Source organism: Anopheles gambiae, chromosome 2 (assembly GCF_943734735.2).
Source record: "Anopheles gambiae chromosome 2, idAnoGambNW_F1_1, whole genome shotgun sequence".
Taxonomy (NCBI): Eukaryota; Metazoa; Arthropoda; class Insecta; order Diptera; family Culicidae; genus Anopheles; species Anopheles gambiae.
The window spans coordinates 33,494,361-33,513,809 of NC_064601.1; the positions used below are offsets into that span (position 1 = coordinate 33,494,361).

The 19,449-nt window shown below is 46.0% G+C and overlaps 5 protein-coding genes and 1 long non-coding RNA gene across 7 annotated transcripts; 3 read left to right on the forward strand and 3 right to left on the reverse strand.

Annotated features, from left to right (window-relative positions):
• Nucleotides 1–29: 29 nt before the first annotated feature.
• Nucleotides 30–18,739, reverse strand: LOC1273871 (mitochondrial import inner membrane translocase subunit Tim22). The gene is made up of 5 exons (XM_312898.6): nucleotides 18,571–18,739; nucleotides 833–1,147; nucleotides 438–756; nucleotides 292–364; nucleotides 30–222 (listed from the first exon to the last, which is right to left on the reverse strand). The coding sequence occupies exons 2-5, from the start codon at nucleotides 970–972 to the stop codon at nucleotides 140–142; spliced, it is 615 nt and encodes a 204-aa protein (XP_312898.3). The 5' UTR covers nucleotides 973–1,147; nucleotides 18,571–18,739; the 3' UTR covers nucleotides 30–139.
• Nucleotides 1,540–3,450, forward strand: LOC133395081 (uncharacterized). The gene is made up of 3 exons (XR_009767191.1): nucleotides 1,540–1,822; nucleotides 1,885–1,979; nucleotides 2,060–3,450. It is a non-coding gene; the product is annotated as an uncharacterized LOC133395081 (long non-coding RNA).
• On the reverse strand, nucleotides 6,604–7,840 carry LOC133395079 (uncharacterized). The gene is made up of 2 exons (XM_061663636.1): nucleotides 7,291–7,840; nucleotides 6,604–7,212 (listed from the first exon to the last, which is right to left on the reverse strand). Exons 1-2 carry the CDS (start codon nucleotides 7,625–7,627, stop codon nucleotides 6,644–6,646), a joined length of 906 nt encoding a protein of 301 aa, XP_061519620.1. The 5' UTR covers nucleotides 7,628–7,840; the 3' UTR covers nucleotides 6,604–6,643.
• On the forward strand, nucleotides 8,378–9,705 carry LOC133395078 (uncharacterized). Its single transcript, XM_061663635.1, has 2 exons — nucleotides 8,378–8,927; nucleotides 9,006–9,705. Exons 1-2 carry the CDS (start codon nucleotides 8,591–8,593, stop codon nucleotides 9,572–9,574), a joined length of 906 nt encoding a protein of 301 aa, XP_061519619.1. The 5' UTR covers nucleotides 8,378–8,590; the 3' UTR covers nucleotides 9,575–9,705.
• On the reverse strand, nucleotides 14,800–16,764 carry LOC1267546 (probable ATP-dependent RNA helicase DDX28). Its single transcript, XM_306103.6, has one exon. It carries the CDS (start codon nucleotides 16,423–16,425, stop codon nucleotides 14,830–14,832), a length of 1,596 nt encoding a protein of 531 aa, XP_306103.5. The 5' UTR covers nucleotides 16,426–16,764; the 3' UTR covers nucleotides 14,800–14,829.
• On the forward strand, nucleotides 16,531–19,319 carry LOC11176059 (protein NipSnap). Of its 2 annotated transcripts, XM_061663634.1 has the most exons (5): nucleotides 16,531–17,329; nucleotides 17,634–17,816; nucleotides 18,038–18,203; nucleotides 18,276–18,543; nucleotides 18,635–19,319. In XM_061663634.1, exons 1-5 carry the CDS (start codon nucleotides 17,277–17,279, stop codon nucleotides 18,781–18,783), a joined length of 819 nt encoding a protein of 272 aa, XP_061519618.1. In that variant the 5' UTR covers nucleotides 16,531–17,276; the 3' UTR covers nucleotides 18,784–19,319. The 2 variants fall into 2 exon arrangements, with proteins under 2 accessions (XP_061519618.1, XP_061519617.1); XM_061663633.1 differs by having other exon boundaries at nucleotides 16,820–17,329; nucleotides 18,276–19,319.
• The last annotated feature ends 130 nt before the right edge of the window (nucleotides 19,320–19,449 follow it).

The following is a 19,449-nucleotide window of genomic DNA, read 5'->3' on the forward strand; positions in this document are numbered from 1 at the left end:
AATAATAATGTCATTCACTGCTTGGTGGATTCGGGCTAGCGATAGGGATCTATTTTATTCGGTTTTCCGTAATGCCTATTATGCCTGAAAGTCTACAACATTTTAAAAATATTTGCTTTTTGCACTGCTTGGTATGCATTTATCTGTGTCGCATGTAGTAATCTATGACCGTGGAGAACGCAGCGAAACCCGCTGCTCCAATAATTCCAGCCTTGACTCCCGCTAAAAACACACAAAAACCACACATTATTGGTCTGTTTGGTCCGGTTCCTGTGTGCCACTCATACGTACCTCTTAGGCCAATCAATCCTCCCGTCACCGCTCCGGCGTAGGTACCATTCTTCCAGTCGGAAACGCCACGTTTCTGCAATGAAAAAAGCACCCCCAAACATGAAACTAAAGCTCCTATTAACCCATCAACCATGGAGGACACGTACCGACTCGATGGCGCACTCGACCGCCGCAAACACGGCCCCGATGACGGCAAAGTTTTTGCCGTACGAGTGCGTCGCTGCCCGCATTTCGCGGAAAATTTCCCTCGCCGTCTGCTGCTTATCGCCCGCCATCGGATCGGCAATGCTCGGATTGACGGACGAGCTGAACAGCCCGATGGCCGCGCCCAACCCGTACCCGAGCACGCAGCTCATGAACGATTTGAACGCACAGCTCTCGAAGGCGGCTTCCACCAGCTTTTCCTCGTTGGTTTTTATCTGCACCACGCCGTACATTTTCGGTATGATGATGTTTTCCCGATAGCTACAATCAGATGGATGCAATAAAAAGACTATTAGCAAGCAAAGCGTAAAGCGCGTTACCACGTGCCATCCATTACCGGTGAGTGTTACCGATGAAATGTTTGGCCACCTCGTCCAGATCGGAGCCGGGGAAAAATATGCCCTCCGTTTTGGTGGCGCTGTTCTGCTTGGCCGCCGCCTCCTCCGGATCGACGGGCTTCGGTAAAAGGGTGGCCATGGTTTTCCGCCTACCGAACGCCGTTTTCCAGTGCGTGAACCTTGCGGGAGCGTAATTTGCGTGTTTCGGTCCGCAGCACACTAGAGCCCAGCTGAGTTACAACACCGTTTGTTTACATCAGATTTGTGTTCAGAGTGACCAGAAATAATGTATTCGTACCGATGTTTTGTTTTTCCTACCGAAAATCACAGATTTTTTTATAATACTGATAGAGTAACGAGTAACAAGAAAGACTAAAATAATTTACCCATTCTTTTTAAAAGTTAAACTTCATATGAAAATATTGAAATCACTAGCGATCAGAACAAGAAGTTTAACAGTGACAAATAAGGCCCTTGGCTGTGTTTCGTCAGATGCCATTAAATCGGAAATAGTGTTACTGTTTTATATGGGACTGAGGATGGATTTCTAACTCTGGGACTTCTTTTTAACTGAGTTTCGTGTTTCTAAAACTACCGAAAATAATAGATAAAATTTTGGTTCTCCTAATGAAGACCGCAAAAATAATCTGGCCACACTGTTTGTGTTGATGAAATTCCGACAGCTTGGGGATATACTGTTGTGTTTGGGGTAAAAGATTTTTTAAGGCCCCCCCTATGGCAATCGAAGCAGCCCTGACAAGAAAAACGAGATAGTGTGCGGTTGATCGGTCATGCAATCTGTCAAATATTCAAAAAATAAAGTTTGTTTACATTTTGAACCGAACGATAGCTCTCACGATGTACAACGGCGAATGATTAAAAAAAGGCTACATCAGTGATGAAAATGTTGTGTGTAATGTGTAAAATAAACAGCCGAAAAATTATAAATGGTGGTAGAATCGACTTCGCACGCCTGAAAGCCGTTTAGGGTAAGTAAAGCATAGCTAATATTTGTAATATTAAATCAATTAAAGCGGTGTTTTCTATGCAGCTGTTGTGCAACCGTGTTGAGCCGGCGAACGTTCGAAAGCGGGAAGAAAGAATGCCGGCAATCCAACTAAACGATGTTCGATCATGGAAAACAAGGTAAGTTATAATGAACGTAATCCGCACGGTATCAAAAACTCCTCGCGTTTATTTTTTTAACCACTGGTTTTTTTCTATAGTTAAAAAGCATACAAAGCTCGCTCGCCGTTGGACGCTTGGACAATTACATTTACAATCATTCGGTGATCAGTTTGCGAAACGTCTTGCCACACGCCTGGTACAGGCCCTTCTTGTCCGCCCCGGCATCGATCGTGGACTGATTGTTCGGCAGCGTCAGCATCATCACCTTCATCTGCGGGTAGTTGTGGTACGGCACAGTTCCGGTCGCCATCTCGATCGCGGTAATGCCGAACGACTAGAAGCCGTATCCGTGGTCCCGCTCCGTCTCCTCCGGCGCCATCCAGCACGACGTGCCGATAAACGTGTGGTACACCTTCTGCCGCGACATGTCTCCATCGGTGACGAGCCACGCGCTCATCCGCTATATTTAAGGAGCCGTCGTCGCCGGGCAGTATGATGGCCACCTTGATGTCCACGTAATGAGCAATGCGAAATGTGCTCTCAATTGGCAAGCGCACAGCAAGAAACGTTACCGACAGTCTTTGTCGCCGTGAAAATGCTTCTAATGCACGGGTGAGTTGCATTATAACTACAAGCATACGTTTTTTTTCCTTTCTTTAATTTCAGCTAATGCCAGACGAACGATCGAATGACTGTTGCTTCGGAAGGGAGGTCGCATTAGAGATACCGACTTGGACATGATCCAGTCGGTCGGTTGCAGTTGCTCCATGGTGCTTCGGATAAGGCAACAACGGAGAAGCGCTCCGGACGCTCCGGAGAAGCTGATCGAGATCGGCGAAGCGGTGTAGTGTTGTGATATAGTGATTGTGTGTACATTTAAGGTGTAAAGGGTGATTAATGCTAGTAACGTTGTGTAATGTTATGCAGAACAAAATGCAGCATAAATGGCGATGAGCCAGCATTGTTTAAAGGTGCCGGATGTTATACGTTAGAGCCGTTCTTTGTGGTGTGATGTGTTAACATATTAAACCAGTATTAGGATTAGGATATAATTAGGATTTAAACCAGTGCCGTTGAATAAAATAGTGTACAACAGGTTAGAAAACATTCCGTGTATTTTGTTTTGTTTTTTTAAAGCTCTTTCGATTACCTATTACGGAAGCAAATATGTTTCACTAATGTGCAAAAGGTAAGGAATTAGTGATCGCGTTGGTAGGTAATTGCTCGTTTACGGTGTTTCTCCATTTGTATTTATTGTTTCTCGCCTGCTGTGTTTGGTTCCCCATTCCTCATAATGGTGCGTACGTTTCGTTAACAATGTGCATTAGATGGTGATGTTACATGATAAGTAAATGTTGAGCGTGTTGGCGGGTTTCAAAAAATATTTTACTTGTCCTGCTCCGTTGGTTGTCTGGCTGGCTGGCTGGCTGGCTGGTTGGATGGCAGAATGGCTCACTGGCTGGTTAGTGCAGACTATGATCGGATGCGCATTTCCCTACGCCGCAGTGCCGGGTGCATCATACGTCGGTGTTGGGTTGCTGTTACTGGGCCGAGCGTATGCGCGTGCACACGTGGGAATAAACGACACGCAACCGTGGTGATATCACAGAAACTATATATTTTGTTCTATTTCATCATAAACAATTCTTGCCATTAATTGCTGTTTTTAGGTATTTTATATTGCATCGGTACTATTATCGTGTTCAAAGGCTTTTTCGAGAAATGCCAATACATAAATCGGTTAGTCCGTTTATATCGGTTTCTCAAACCCCTGCAAGCAATGGTCAATCATTTCAGTCTTAAACTTTTGACGAACGTAAGTATAAAAAACACCCTAATGGATTGATATGTTCAATTCCTACTCATGGCCTACTCATTTTCATTTGGTTGTAAAAATACTGCCTATACATTGTTTCATTTTGGTTTTCTCCCTCTCCATCTATCTCTTGATAGGAATGCCTGGTCGCTAGCTGCAGCTTCCCATCGATGTAGGCACACGATCTTCGAGATTTTACTTCACCTGATCTAGCCATCGAACTCGCTGTGCTTCCTTGCTTCTAGTACCGAACTGAGAGCCGCTCGAACACCTAGCTGCTGGGGCACGAGGCTGCCTTCTTCACAACATGCTCCAGCCATCGCAAACAGCCATGTCCGGTGCGCCATACGGCTTCAGTAAGCTCGTGGATGATCATTCGCATCCACACCCCATGCTCGAATTCACCGCCAAAGATGATCCGGAGGATGCGTTGGCCGTCGTGTTTCGCCGCTGTCCTTTGCATGCTGTAAAGAAACATACCTATTCATCGTCGGCCAATGGTGCAGCACGAGCGCAACGTGATACATCGTGACATCATCCGGAAAACTTGCAGCTGGGGCACGGTGGTGATCTGAAGATAGCTGATTTTGGTTGTTCAGCCGCACACAAAAACTGTCGATCTATGGAATTTGGGCGTGCTGGCGTAAGGCCCCGTTTTTGGCGACCACGTATGAAGAATCGTACCGTAAAATTATGAAGCTGCAGTTTAAGATGCCGCCAGATGTAACGAAGCCGGCGGCCCATCTGATCTCGCGACTATTCGTTAAGGATCTGGCCAGCCGTATGCCGCTGAAACATGTTGCGTCCATCCCTGGATTCTGCTGCACGTGCACAAAAAGTAAATAGGAATTGCTGCTACTATGTACCATATATCGTTATGTTCTCACTAAGTATGTTTATAAGATACCTGTACCTTTTAGTTTTTTAAACCCTATCTCTTATAAGAAGTAGTGGTATTTGAATTGAATATGAACAAGGCAAGTGTAATGATAAGTAATGTTAATTGTTATTTGTGTGTTCACTCAAATGTTATTATACTTTCTTCATGTTCAACATCTGTTATTATTTCAATTATTAACAATAAAATATGGCAAAATATTTTTTAAGCTATAGATCGTCTTTGTATTGAATGAGTGCAATTGATGGGTTTTGCATTATGATGATCAAGACCGTGACCAGCCACTCGGGGTGCCTTTGGTGCCTCAGTTCTGTATGAAGGAGAGCGTAGAAGGGTATGGCTATATTCTTTTCGGCGCTGCCATGCACCTTTCGGTGCAACGGTAAGATAGAGTTAATGTTTTTTGCACCACTGAAGCACACACCAACCAGTGATTGACTATCCGATTAGGTGATACGAATAAGTCTTGTAAGCATTTATACATAACGTCAGCATGACCACGTTTGTCGGCTGTAGCGGAAATAAAGCATAACAATTATTTATTTGTAACGATATAAATAGGAAGAAAGTGCAACGCTGTGCGGTCCCGTGATACAGTCATCAATTCGTACGACCTAATAACATGCCTGTCATGGGTTCAAAACTCATACGGTCCGTCCCCCCGTAGCAAGGATCAACTATCCGGCTGCGTGGTACCAAATCAGTTTCGAAAGCCTGTACAGGTCCACATGTTCGCGTCGTTAAGCCAAAAAGAAAGAAAGTGCTGCGTTGTCGTGATGGATACGGTAAAAGTGCTTCCGTCTTAACAAAAGGTGTTCTATCATCTACCAAAATTGTTGTGTGAGAAATGGAACTAGCTTGCAAAAAGGTTTGGTCAGTCTGATTCATGAAAAAAAAAATCAAAATAGTTAGGTGTTTTTACTTCTCTTTTTCCGTTTTGGACATAACTGTTTTCACTAATGGTATGCCTGTACCACTAATCGATTTATCAATGTAATTAAGCTATTGATTACCCACATCAGGATAGTCAGTCCTATGTATGAGGGGGGCGGTCCATACGGGACTTGAGCCCATGACGAGCATGTTGTTTGGAAAACTAGTTTAGTGCATAACAATCAACTTATTTTCCTTCATTGAAGAACAGAGAAGCTGTTGTGGTCCGATCGAACTTAGCCATTCTGTCCATCTGGGAGTGCCACTCAGCGATAGCAGTCGACGGCTTCCGTATGATGTGTGCGTGGAAGGATGTGCGTGAGTTACAGGTCGCTGACCAGACGATTGAGAGAGAGATAGTGCAAAATAGAGGGAGATCTAACCTACAGCGCACATGTAGTGAGTATTCAAATAGGACTAACGGGCCCGTGCTATTCATTTATAATTAGGGAATAAAGGATTTTATATGTTTGTGTCAATGCAAAGTAATCGTTTTCATCATTGTAGTAACGTCCATGCATCCGACATCAAAGAAGCCAAAGCAATCAGAAACCGATTGAAGATTTTAAAGCTCGCAGGCTACAGCGGGCATTAAGCACTGTTGTGGAAGGTCAGTGTTTTACGAACAAGAGCCCAACTGCTTAGGAAAGGACTGTTCGAAGGGGAGTGGTTAGTACCAACATGTGATCGTCCTGATGATAGTTTTAAGAGTGTGTTCCTTTAGTCAAATAATTATTGTTTAAAATACGGTCGAGTAAAATACGTATGTTTGTCAATGATAATAAAAGGTCAAGGCTAAGTATGTAGAGAAAAAAAATAAATAAATAAAAATAAAACATAGTCCCCCGATCCTGTTAGTATACGATCGTCAACAATTGACGTCGCATTCCAGCTAGCACCACGAGGAGGTAGGATTCGGAGTTCCAAGATAGCGGTTGCATAATAATACATACGCTTCCTGGCATTAGCTAGCCAGCTGGAAAGAGCTCGATGAATTTAAAGTGTTTAAAAATACGAAGAACAATATGTTAATACTTACTCAAACTCCTGAACTGATTGGATGGCACGCAAGATGGCAATGAAATTGTTGGGCTGTGCTCGCTTAAGCTGGTACTCGCGTATATATTCTATTAATGCTCCCCGGTTTGTGCCTTTAGATCTTAAAAAGGGCTTGACCCAGCGCCATAAATTCTCGATGGTCTGTGTGTGTACTAATGGATCGCTTGGGTCGACAAAATTTTCGGAATGGTTTATCATCTCGTGCTCATACCCTTTTCCGTCTAATCCGATGTAGGCACGCCAACCATCCGTCACAATTGTCGTTCCGGGGGCCACATTGTTCATTATAATGCCCTGCAAGTTGCCAGCGTCGCGTTTCTGAACCAGCTCCAGAAAAATCTCTTTTGTCTCCCGACAAATACCACCGACCAGCCAAACCTGGTTGTTGTCCGCGATCCGTCCTCTGTGGTACTTCCGTTTGGTAATGACGGACTCGTCGATCTCCACAGTGAGCCCTTCGCCTCCGATCTGTTGTCGGTGGGTTTCCACATATTCAGCGCTTATTTCACGGAGTATTTTGAACCATTTTAGAATGGCTGTCTTACCTACAATGAGATAAAAATAAAACAGAACAAAAAATTAATCAAAACCGACTGATTGAAAAAATACTAAAAATAAATTACCGGCTGCACATTCAGCTTCCGCAACCATCCGCGTCGTATTTCGAGACCACTCGAAGGTTATCTCCATCAACTGGGATAGAGACAGCCTCGAATTTTTGAAAATACTATCCGTGCGGACAGTACATTCCCAGCCGGTGCAGCTCGATGTAGGCTTGCAAATCCATTTGCAAGCATTGGAGCGCTTGGTTACCTTCAGCTTCATTTGTCTCTTGCACTTGCTGCATTGTTGCGTTGGCGGCAAGAGTTCCGCTTCCTGCAAAAGACGAACCAACCCTTCCTCATCCGCGGTTAGCTTCTTCAGGTCACTGGAATTTTTGACTGCTGCAAATATATCCATGGTTAATGGTTTGTCCTGAAAATAAAACTTTCAAAAAGAGAGAATCTTTAATCTGTACACCACTTTGTTGATCAAAACATTCAACTACATACGGAGCAATATTTTCCCGCGCGATCTACACTTCCACACATAACCGATTTTACTCATTCGTTAGTACAATACATTTAAACACACTCAACCGATATCGACGATTGATTGTGTGGTTTGTGAAGTAGTGATGTCCTGCTCGACCCGCACCAACCGGATTGGAGACATCCGGAAGCAACTCGGAGTCGTTCGAAACGACCCGTAAGATTCAAGCAGGTTCAGTAGGTGCAACGATTCCGGAAATCCGGTAGGTGCAAGAAAGCAGTCTCGATTCCGACACGTTGGTGCATTTCGGGTCGGGTCAAGGTAGGTTCAATACTCGACCAGAAATCGCTGCACCTTATGCGCAGCGCTGCATTATTATGCGCTGTAATCGATTCCGACCCGCGGGTGTAACGAGTTCGGGTCGACCCGAATGATGAGTAGGTGACAAGCGACTTCGACCCGTTGGTGCAGCGATTTCTGGTCGAGTATTGAACCTACCTTGACCCGACCCGAAATGCACCAACGTGTCGGAATCGAGACTGCTTTCTTGCACCTACCGGATTTCCGGAATCGTTGCACCTACTGAACCTGCTTGAATCTTACGGGTCGTTTCGAACGACTCCGAGTTGCTTCCGGATGTCTCCAATCCGGTTGGTGCGGGTCGAGCAGGACATCACTACTTCACAAACCACACAATCAATCGTCGATATCGGTTGAGTGTGTTTAAATGTATTGTACTAACGAATGAGTAAAATCGGTTATGTGTGGAAGTGTAGATCGCGCGGGAAAATATTGCTCCGTATGTAGTTGAATGTTTTGATCAACAAAGTGGTGTACAGATTAAAGATTCTCTCTTTTTGAAAGTTTTATTTTCAGGACAAACCATTAACCATGGATATATTTGCAGCAGTCAAAAATTCCAGTGACCTGAAGAAGCTAACCGCGGATGAGGAAGGGTTGGTTCGTCTTTTGCAGGAAGCGGAACTCTTGCCGCCAACGCAACAATGCAGCAAGTGCAAGAGACAAATGAAGCTGAAGGTAACCAAGCGCTCCAATGCTTGCAAATGGATTTGCAAGCCTACATCGAGCTGCACCGGCTGGGAATGTACTGTCCGCACGGATAGTATTTTCAAAAATTCGAGGCTGTCTCTATCCCAGTTGATGGAGATAACCTTCGAGTGGTCTCGAAATACGACGCGGATGGTTGCGGAAGCTGAATGTGCAGCCGGTAATTTATTTTTAGTATTTTTTCAATCAGTCGGTTTTGATTAATTTTTTGTTCTGTTTTATTTTTATCTCATTGTAGGTAAGACAGCCATTCTAAAATGGTTCAAAATACTCCGTGAAATAAGCGCTGAATATGTGGAAACCCACCGACAACAGATCGGAGGCGAAGGGCTCACTGTGGAGATCGACGAGTCCGTCATTACCAAACGGAAGTACCACAGAGGACGGATCGCGGACAACAACCAGGTTTGGCTGGTCGGTGGTATTTGTCGGGAGACAAAAGAGATTTTTCTGGAGCTGGTTCAGAAACGCGACGCTGGCAACTTGCAGGGCATTATAATGAACAATGTGGCCCCCGGAACGACAATTGTGACGGATGGTTGGCGTGCCTACATCGGATTAGACGGAAAAGGGTATGAGCACGAGATGATAAACCATTCCGAAAATTTTGTCGACCCAAGCGATCCATTAGTACACACACAGACCATCGAGAATTTATGGCGCTGGGTCAAGCCCTTTTTAAGATCTAAAGGCACAAACCGGGGAGCATTAATAGAATATATACGCGAGTACCAGCTTAAGCGAGCACAGCCCAACAATTTCATTGCCATCTTGCGTGCCATCCAATCAGTTCAGGAGTTTGAGTAAGTATTAACATATTGTTCTTCGTATTTTTAAACACTTTAAATTCATCGAGCTCTTTCCAGCTGGCTAGCTAATGCCAGGAAGCGTATGTATTATTATGCAACCGCTATCTTGGAACTCCGAATCCTACCTCCTCGTGGTGCTAGCTGGAATGCGACGTCAATTGTTGACGATCGTATACTAACAGGATCGGGGGACTATGTTTTATTTTTATTTATTTATTTTTTTTTCTCTACATACTTAGCCTTGACCTTTTATTATCATTGACAAACATACGTATTTTACTCGACCGTATTTTAAACAATAATTATTTGACTAAAGGAACACACTCTTAAAACTATCATCAGGACGATCACATGTTGGTACTAACCACTCCCCTTCGAACAGTCCTTTCCTAAGCAGTTGGGCTCTTGTTCGTAAAACACTGACCTTCCACAACAGTGCTTAATGCCCGCTGTAGCCTGCGAGCTTTAAAATCTTCAATCGGTTTCTGATTGCTTTGGCTTCTTTGATGTCGGATGCATGGACGTTACTACAATGATGAAAACGATTACTTTGCATTGACACAAACATATAAAATCCTTTATTCCCTAATTATAAATGAATAGCACGGGCCCGTTAGTCCTATTTGAATACTCACTACATGTGCGCTGTAGGTTAGATCTCCCTCTATTTTGCACTATCTCTCTCTCAATCGTCTGGTCAGCGACCTGTAACTCACGCACATCCTTCCACGCACACATCATACGGAAGCCGTCGACTGCTATCGCTGAGTGGCACTCCCAGATGGACAGAATGGCTAAGTTCGATCGGACCACAACAGCTTCTCTGTTCTTCAATGAAGGAAAATAAGTTGATTGTTATGCACTAAACTAGTTTTCCAAACAACATGCTCGTCATGGGCTCAAGTCCCGTATGGACCGCCCCCCTCATACATAGGACTGACTATCCTGATGTGGGTAATCAATAGCTTAATTACATTGATAAATCGATTAGTGGTACAGGCATACCATTAGTGAAAACAGTTATGTCCAAAACGGAAAAAGAGAAGTAAAAACACCTAACTATTTTGATTTTTTTTTTTCATGAATCAGACTGACCAAACCTTTTTGCAAGCTAGTTCCATTTCTCACACAACAATTTTGGTAGATGATAGAACACCTTTTGTTAAGACGGAAGCACTTTTACCGTATCCATCACGACAACGCAGCACTTTCTTTCTTTTTGGCTTAACGACGCGAACATGTGGACCTGTACAGGCTTTCGAAACTGATTTGGTACCACGCAGCCGGATAGTTGATCCTTGCTACGGGGGGACGGACCGTATGAGTTTTGAACCCATGACAGGCATGTTATTAGGTCGTACGAATTGATGACTGTATCACGGGACCGCACAGCGTTGCACTTTCTTCCTATTTATATCGTTACAAATAAATAATTGTTATGCTTTATTTCCGCTACAGCCGACAAACGTGGTCATGCTGACGTTATGTATAAATGCTTACAAGACTTATTCGTATCACCTAATCGGATAGTCAATCACTGGTTGGTGTGTGCTTCAGTGGTGCAAAAAACATTAACTCTATCTTACCGTTGCACCGAAAGGTGCATGGCAGCGCCGAAAAGAATATAGCCATACCCTTCTACGCTCTCCTTCATACAGAACTGAGGCACCAAAGGCACCCCGAGTGGCTGGTCACGGTCTTGATCATCATAATGCAAAACCCATCAATTGCACTCATTCAATACAAAGACGATCTATAGCTTAAAAAATATTTTGCCATATTTTATTGTTAATAATTGAAATAATAACAGATGTTGAACATGAAGAAAGTATAATAACATTTGAGTGAACACACAAATAACAATTAACATTACTTATCATTACACTTGCCTTGTTCATATTCAATTCAAATACCACTACTTCTTATAAGAGATAGGGTTTAAAAAACTAAAAGGTACAGGTATCTTATAAACATACTTAGTGAGAACATAACGATATATGGTACATAGTAGCAGCAATTCCTATTTACTTTTTGTGCACGTGCAGCAGAATCCAGGGATGGACGCAACATGTTTCAGCGGCATACGGCTGGCCAGATCCTTAACGAATAGTCGCGAGATCAGATGGGCCGCCGGCTTCGTTACATCTGGCGGCATCTTAAACTGCAGCTTCATAATTTTACGGTACGATTCTTCATACGTGGTCGCCAAAAACGGGGCCTTACGCCAGCACGCCCAAATTCCATAGATCGACAGTTTTTGTGTGCGGCTGAACAACCAAAATCAGCTATCTTCAGATCACCACCGTGCCCCAGCTGCAAGTTTTCCGGATGATGTCACGATGTATCACGTTGCGCTCGTGCTGCACCATTGGCCGACGATGAATAGGTATGTTTCTTTACAGCATGCAAAGGACAGCGGCGAAACACGACGGCCAACGCATCCTCCGGATCATCTTTGGCGGTGAATTCGAGCATGGGGTGTGGATGCGAATGATCATCCACGAGCTTACTGAAGCCGTATGGCGCACCGGACATGGCTGTTTGCGATGGCTGGAGCATGTTGTGAAGAAGGCAGCCTCGTGCCCCAGCAGCTAGGTGTTCGAGCGGCTCTCAGTTCGGTACTAGAAGCAAGGAAGCACAGCGAGTTCGATGGCTAGATCAGGTGAAGTAAAATCTCGAAGATCGTGTGCCTACATCGATGGGAAGCTGCAGCTAGCGACCAGGCATTCCTATCAAGAGATAGATGGAGAGGGAGAAAACCAAAATGAAACAATGTATAGGCAGTATTTTTACAACCAAATGAAAATGAGTAGGCCATGAGTAGGAATTGAACATATCAATCCATTAGGGTGTTTTTTATACTTACGTTCGTCAAAAGTTTAAGACTGAAATGATTGACCATTGCTTGCAGGGGTTTGAGAAACCGATATAAACGGACTAACCGATTTATGTATTGGCATTTCTCGAAAAAGCCTTTGAACACGATAATAGTACCGATGCAATATAAAATACCTAAAAACAGCAATTAATGGCAAGAATTGTTTATGATGAAATAGAACAAAATATATAGTTTCTGTGATATCACCACGGTTGCGTGTCGTTTATTCCCACGTGTGCACGCGCATACGCTCGGCCCAGTAACAGCAACCCAACACCGACGTATGATGCACCCGGCACTGCGGCGTAGGGAAATGCGCATCCGATCATAGTCTGCACTAACCAGCCAGTGAGCCATTCTGCCATCCAACCAGCCAGCCAGCCAGCCAGCCAGACAACCAACGGAGCAGGACAAGTAAAATATTTTTTGAAACCCGCCAACACGCTCAACATTTACTTATCATGTAACATCACCATCTAATGCACATTGTTAACGAAACGTACGCACCATTATGAGGAATGGGGAACCAAACACAGCAGGCGAGAAACAATAAATACAAATGGAGAAACACCGTAAACGAGCAATTACCTACCAACGCGATCACTAATTCCTTACCTTTTGCACATTAGTGAAACATATTTGCTTCCGTAATAGGTAATCGAAAGAGCTTTAAAAAAACAAAACAAAATACACGGAATGTTTTCTAACCTGTTGTACACTATTTTATTCAACGGCACTGGTTTAAATCCTAATTATATCCTAATCCTAATACTGGTTTAATATGTTAACACATCACACCACAAAGAACGGCTCTAACGTATAACATCCGGCACCTTTAAACAATGCTGGCTCATCGCCATTTATGCTGCATTTTGTTCTGCATAACATTACACAACGTTACTAGCATTAATCACCCTTTACACCTTAAATGTACACACAATCACTATATCACAACACTACACCGCTTCGCCGATCTCGATCAGCTTCTCCGGAGCGTCCGGAGCGCTTCTCCGTTGTTGCCTTATCCGAAGCACCATGGAGCAACTGCAACCGACCGACTGGATCATGTCCAAGTCGGTATCTCTAATGCGACCTCCCTTCCGAAGCAACAGTCATTCGATCGTTCGTCTGGCATTAGCTGAAATTAAAGAAAGGAAAAAAAACGTATGCTTGTAGTTATAATGCAACTCACCCGTGCATTAGAAGCATTTTCACGGCGACAAAGACTGTCGGTAACGTTTCTTGCTGTGCGCTTGCCAATTGAGAGCACATTTCGCATTGCTCATTACGTGGACATCAAGGTGGCCATCATACTGCCCGGCGACGACGGCTCCTTAAATATAGCGGATGAGCGCGTGGCTCGTCACCGATGGAGACATGTCGCGGCAGAAGGTGTACCACACGTTTATCGGCACGTCGTGCTGGATGGCGCCGGAGGAGACGGAGCGGGACCACGGATACGGCTTCTAGTCGTTCGGCATTACCGCGATCGAGATGGCGACCGGAACTGTGCCGTACCACAACTACCCGCAGATGAAGGTGATGATGCTGACGCTGCCGAACAATCAGTCCACGATCGATGCCGGGGCGGACAAGAAGGGCCTGTACCAGGCGTGTGGCAAGACGTTTCGCAAACTGATCACCGAATGATTGTAAATGTAATTGTCCAAGCGTCCAACGGCGAGCGAGCTTTGTATGCTTTTTAACTATAGAAAAAAACCAGTGGTTAAAAAAATAAACGCGAGGAGTTTTTGATACCGTGCGGATTACGTTCATTATAACTTACCTTGTTTTCCATGATCGAACATCGTTTAGTTGGATTGCCGGCATTCTTTCTTCCCGCTTTCGAACGTTCGCCGGCTCAACACGGTTGCACAACAGCTGCATAGAAAACACCGCTTTAATTGATTTAATATTACAAATATTAGCTATGCTTTACTTACCCTAAACGGCTTTCAGGCGTGCGAAGTCGATTCTACCACCATTTATAATTTTTCGGCTGTTTATTTTACACATTACACACAACATTTTCATCACTGATGTAGCCTTTTTTTAATCATTCGCCGTTGTACATCGTGAGAGCTATCGTTCGGTTCAAAATGTAAACAAACTTTATTTTTTGAATATTTGACAGATTGCATGACCGATCAACCGCACACTATCTCGTTTTTCTTGTCAGGGCTGCTTCGATTGCCATAGGGGGGGCCTTAAAAAATCTTTTACCCAATTCCAAAACAGCCGCTATGTTTCGCTATCAAAAGTACAAAATTAAGTTGATGAAATGCTATAAAAACTCCCATTACTCACTAATTTCAGCTCAAAATAAATGCCATTTGAACTTTTCCTACGCTTCACTATTTGTACACTTTATTACTTTATCCCTTCTGGTTGCCTACAGTAAGTATATCCCCTTCGTTGGGCATTCCGCTCAGTTTCTGCATTCTCCTCCGTATAATACCCTTCACATTTGCATCCACATTCCGCAGCACGTTCGTTGTCCTTGCTGCATGCTCCAGCCGCTGCACAGCTCCAATCTCAGCCTGGCTCGAGATCAAATTCGTCGCCAAACAATCGTTCCTGCTGCCGATGCGCCCGATGCGCCCAACCCGATGAATGTAGTCCGCCGTGTACAGTGGAAAGTCAAAGTTGATCACGTGTGCCGCACGGATCGTGTTTAACCCGCGGCTCGCCACATCCGTCGTGGACAGAACGTTCACCTCGGCCTGCTGAAACTTTTCGAACTGGCCCAACCGCAGCTTCAGTATCATGTCACCGTTCAGGTTGACGCACGGCAGTCCGTGCCCGTTCAGGTGCATCGACACAAAGTCGCAGGCGGGCGTTTTGTTGCTGAAAATGATCGTCGGCACATTGCGCTTCGCGTCCTTGCGCACCAGATCGAGCAGTATCTGCGGCCGGTCGGATTTGCGTACGCGCATGAAGCGCTGCGTAACGTGCCCCATTAGGCGGTGCAGGTTAGGGCTCAGCACCTGCTCGATCGTTGCCACGTTGACCAGCCTCGCGAGCAGCTCCTCCATGTTGGAGGGCATGGTGGCCGCGGCCAGGATCAGTTGCGTACCGTGAATGCCTTCGCCGAGATCCTGCAGATGGTTTTTGTGAAAGGGGAAGCGCTTCATCAGGTGCAACAGCTTGCTGTTGAAGCTGTCGTCCAGCAGCGTGTCCGCTTCGTCCAGCACCACGTACCGGACCTCCTCCATGCGGTAGATGCCGCTCGTGATTAGCTTGCTGATTGCGCCGAAGCTCGCCACCAGTATGTCGATGTCCTCGAACGATGGATTCAGCATCTGTTGCTTGGTGCGGCCACCGAGCACTATCCGCGTCTTGATACCGGTGCCATCCGTAAGCCTCGCCGCCACGGCCCCTATCTGCTGCGCAAGCTCGCGACCGGGCGTAATGATCAGCATCAGGGGTGTGTTGAAATCGCGCTGCCTTTCGTGCAACCGGCGGCGCAGAATCTGTTCCACCACCGGCACCAGGTAGGTGTAGGTTTTGCCGCATCCCGTCTCAGCGGCCAGCAGCAGATGGCTCCCGTCCAGCATGGCCCGTATGCCCTCCACCTGAAAGTGGGTGGGCGACAGGACGTGCTGCTGTTTCAGGTTTTCCACCAACGGTTCGCTAATGCCCAGCTCCGGGAAGGTAAGGTTGCTCAGCCCGTACGCCTCGTACGCCCGCTGCACCGGGTGGATGATGAAGTAATCGCCATTGGAGCGTCGGTGCCGCCAGCCGTCGGAGGCGAGCGGCAGTTCGCCAAACTTGATCCGTTCCGGGCTGGCGGGCAGTTCGTGCTGGTAGAGGTTGAACTGCTGCCGTTTGCACGTTACCACGGGCACCGGTCCCTGGCCCGGGACGGCCGCCAACGGTCGCACCTGGGTGGAGAAGCGGGCCCGCAGCGAAAGGCACACGCGCGCTAACTTTGCCATTGCCCTGGAAACCAAGCGCAGTGGTCTTCGCATGATTGCCGCCGGTCCGGACAGCGTGCTTGGGGGTTTGTTTACGAAAAGAATCAAAACACACTTTGATCTGATTGGAGATGGGCAGCTGTCAAGCAGGGGTACAGCGAGCTGAGCTACGGAGGAACACTGAGCTACATCGGAGGTAGCTCACAGAAAGCGGCAAATCGGCGCTGTTTTTTTCTAATAACAATTAAGTAAACGGCCATTTCATGCAAAGAATTTTAAATAGATTGTTTAAAGCGTATAAAGTTGGACATATAACTCCACTGTCCTTCATAAACCTTATGTAGAACGTCCAACAGCTGATCTGCGCGCTCAGTGCTGTCAGGGTTGAGTCAAAAGTTAGCCCAGCCCAGACAAATGGTGGCAAAATATGATAACACAACTTCTGGGATTATTTGTTGTTTTCTTCCCGTCCTTTCGACCCGCCTGCACACGGTTCTGCTGCTCTCCGCCACGGCCCAGACACCAAGTGCGTAGATAATCTTTTACACAATCAGTCGCTAGATAATAATAGAAACAACATCCACCCCGGCTGGAACCGAACCGAAAGCTGTTGCGTTGCACCTGCCCGTGTGGTTGTGTGTTGTTTACTTGTGTGCGGCCCACAAACGGCACGAACGAACGGTGGGAGCAGGTCCCTTCAACAAACGTTCCGGTCTTTCTGTAGTGTGCCCGCCCGCATTCATTCCCTAACCGGAACACACAACCAGATCGACTAGGGTTACGGGGTCGGTGAACTTTGACCGCGAAGCCGTGTGTGTGTGTGTGGATAGGAAGCTAGCGGAAGTGTTTTTTCTTTAAAAAGTGGCCACAGCAGAACGAGCAACACCGTCATCACCACCTTCACCATGTCCTTAGCATCTCTACGTCACGCACGGGCCGTTCTGCCGCAGCCGGTTAGGTAACAAAACATATATTTATATGGCCGATAGAGAAGGTGCAAAAGTTGTACGCATTTTCCAGGCGATGATGTTGGTGATTACAAAAATGACTATAAACAAACAACACCAACACCATATTCACCTGCGCAAATGCGTAATAACTCATGCCGACGGCCACCGCTGGATAGTAATTTGTACCCCTTTTTGGCATTCATTCTTTTTTTTTGCGCGAACGATGACGGTCGATGACGATGACCACGACCACCATCGACACGATGGCTGTGACGTCCACTTTGCCTATGACCGCTGCGGTACACCATGAAGGACACTGGCGACGAGCAGCGCCCTGAGCAAGGACGAATCGTCATGGCTGAGCAAGCTGATGGTTCGCAAGATCGAGCCGACGAAAAACTCCCACAGCCGGATGCTGAGCGACAAGTTCGACATCTACGAGCTGCACACGCACAATGTCCGCCCGGATTCGGTCGGAAAGTATCTGGAAAACTAGTGAGTATGCAACCGCGCACAGACGCAATCGAAATCGGCAATTGGATCACTGTACGGCCACAATGAGGCCCCGGCTAAGACGGTTTAGCAAAATTCATGCGCTGATATGGCGTGTGTGTGTGTGTGTGTGCGTTATCAGCGATGATGCCGGAAATGTCTTATCCGCCCGGGGTGCCGTTCCATATGAATAATTCGACTTGTTTGTCTGCCCTGGTCCACAGCAAAAACACGGTCCAAATCGTACAATCCAAGGGGAACCTGTCGATGGAGCTGATAGGCTCGTGGAACGTGGAGGTGGGCGATCTGGACCAATGTCTGCACCTGTGGCGCTATACCGGCGGCTTCGAAATGGTGGACCAAGCGAAGCGAGAGCTCAGCAGCGATAAGGTTGTGTGAGATAACCACTGCACCACTGCAGCCAACGTTTCTTAATGCCCTACCAAAACAATTTCCCCACAGAGCTACGTGCAGTTGATGCAGGAACGGGGCACCTTTCTGCGGTCCCGGCATTTGCAGTACCTGCTAGCATTTAGCTACTGGCCGCAGCTGCAGCTGCGCGAAGGCAAAAACATCTACGAAATCCGTTCCTACCGGCTGAAGCCGGGCACGATGATCGAGTGGGGCAACAATTGGGCCCGGGCGATCAACCACCGCCAGAACAACAACGAAGCGTTCGCGGGCTACTTTTCGCAGATCGGGCGCCTCTACAACGTGCACCACATTTGGTGTAAGCAGCTACTGCGGCCCTTTTTACCTTGCACTCACAAAACTCTCACACAACTGATACACATTTTTTTTGTCACACCCTATTTCCACAGGCTACAAGGATTTGCAGGGACGAAAGGAAACGCGCGAATCGGCCTGGCGATCGCCCGGCTGGGACGAATGCGTCGCCTACACTGTGCCACTGATCCGCGAAATGCACTGCCGCATCCTAGCCCCGACCGAGTTTTCACCGACCCAGTAGGCCGATGGAGACGGGCTGTTGCTGTTGCCTTGTTTCCTCTCCTTCTTTCTCCTCCGAGACAAAACAAAATCTCCCAATGTGTGTGTATGTGCGTGCGTGAGGTTGAGCGCAGCAGGCCAATTAATTAGTGTTCCGTCGATCGGTTGTTAGCGAAACGATTTTCTTCAATCTACCAACTAACTGTCTATCTCATTATTCACGTGCATTTTTTTTTGTTAAGTTTTGAACAGTTTCGGGACTTAGTTGAGCAGTAATAGAAATGAGCTTAATATAGTTTACATCGTTTACAAAAATGAATTCACACACACACACACTCTCCACTGCAAGGTGGGAGGACGGATGGTGGAGTTTCTTAGTTTCTCTTGTTCAATTTTCACTCGACCGCTTTCCTTGTGTTTTCCCCAGCTTCGGCTCTGCCAGATGGGGGAAGTTGCATTTTTTTAATACGTTAAATGAAATATTATTATCTTTTTCCTTTACTGTAAATCACACACATGTGGCATGTGATGTAAGATAATAAACGAAATGTAAAATTACGCGAACGAAGTGCATTAGTTCCAGTGGACGAAGAAGACGAGGAGAAACAAGAAAACGATCAACCACAATTCGCTGCTTTCGGATTCGCGTTTTGTTTGCAAGCACAAAAAAAAAGGAAAAGGTAAAAGA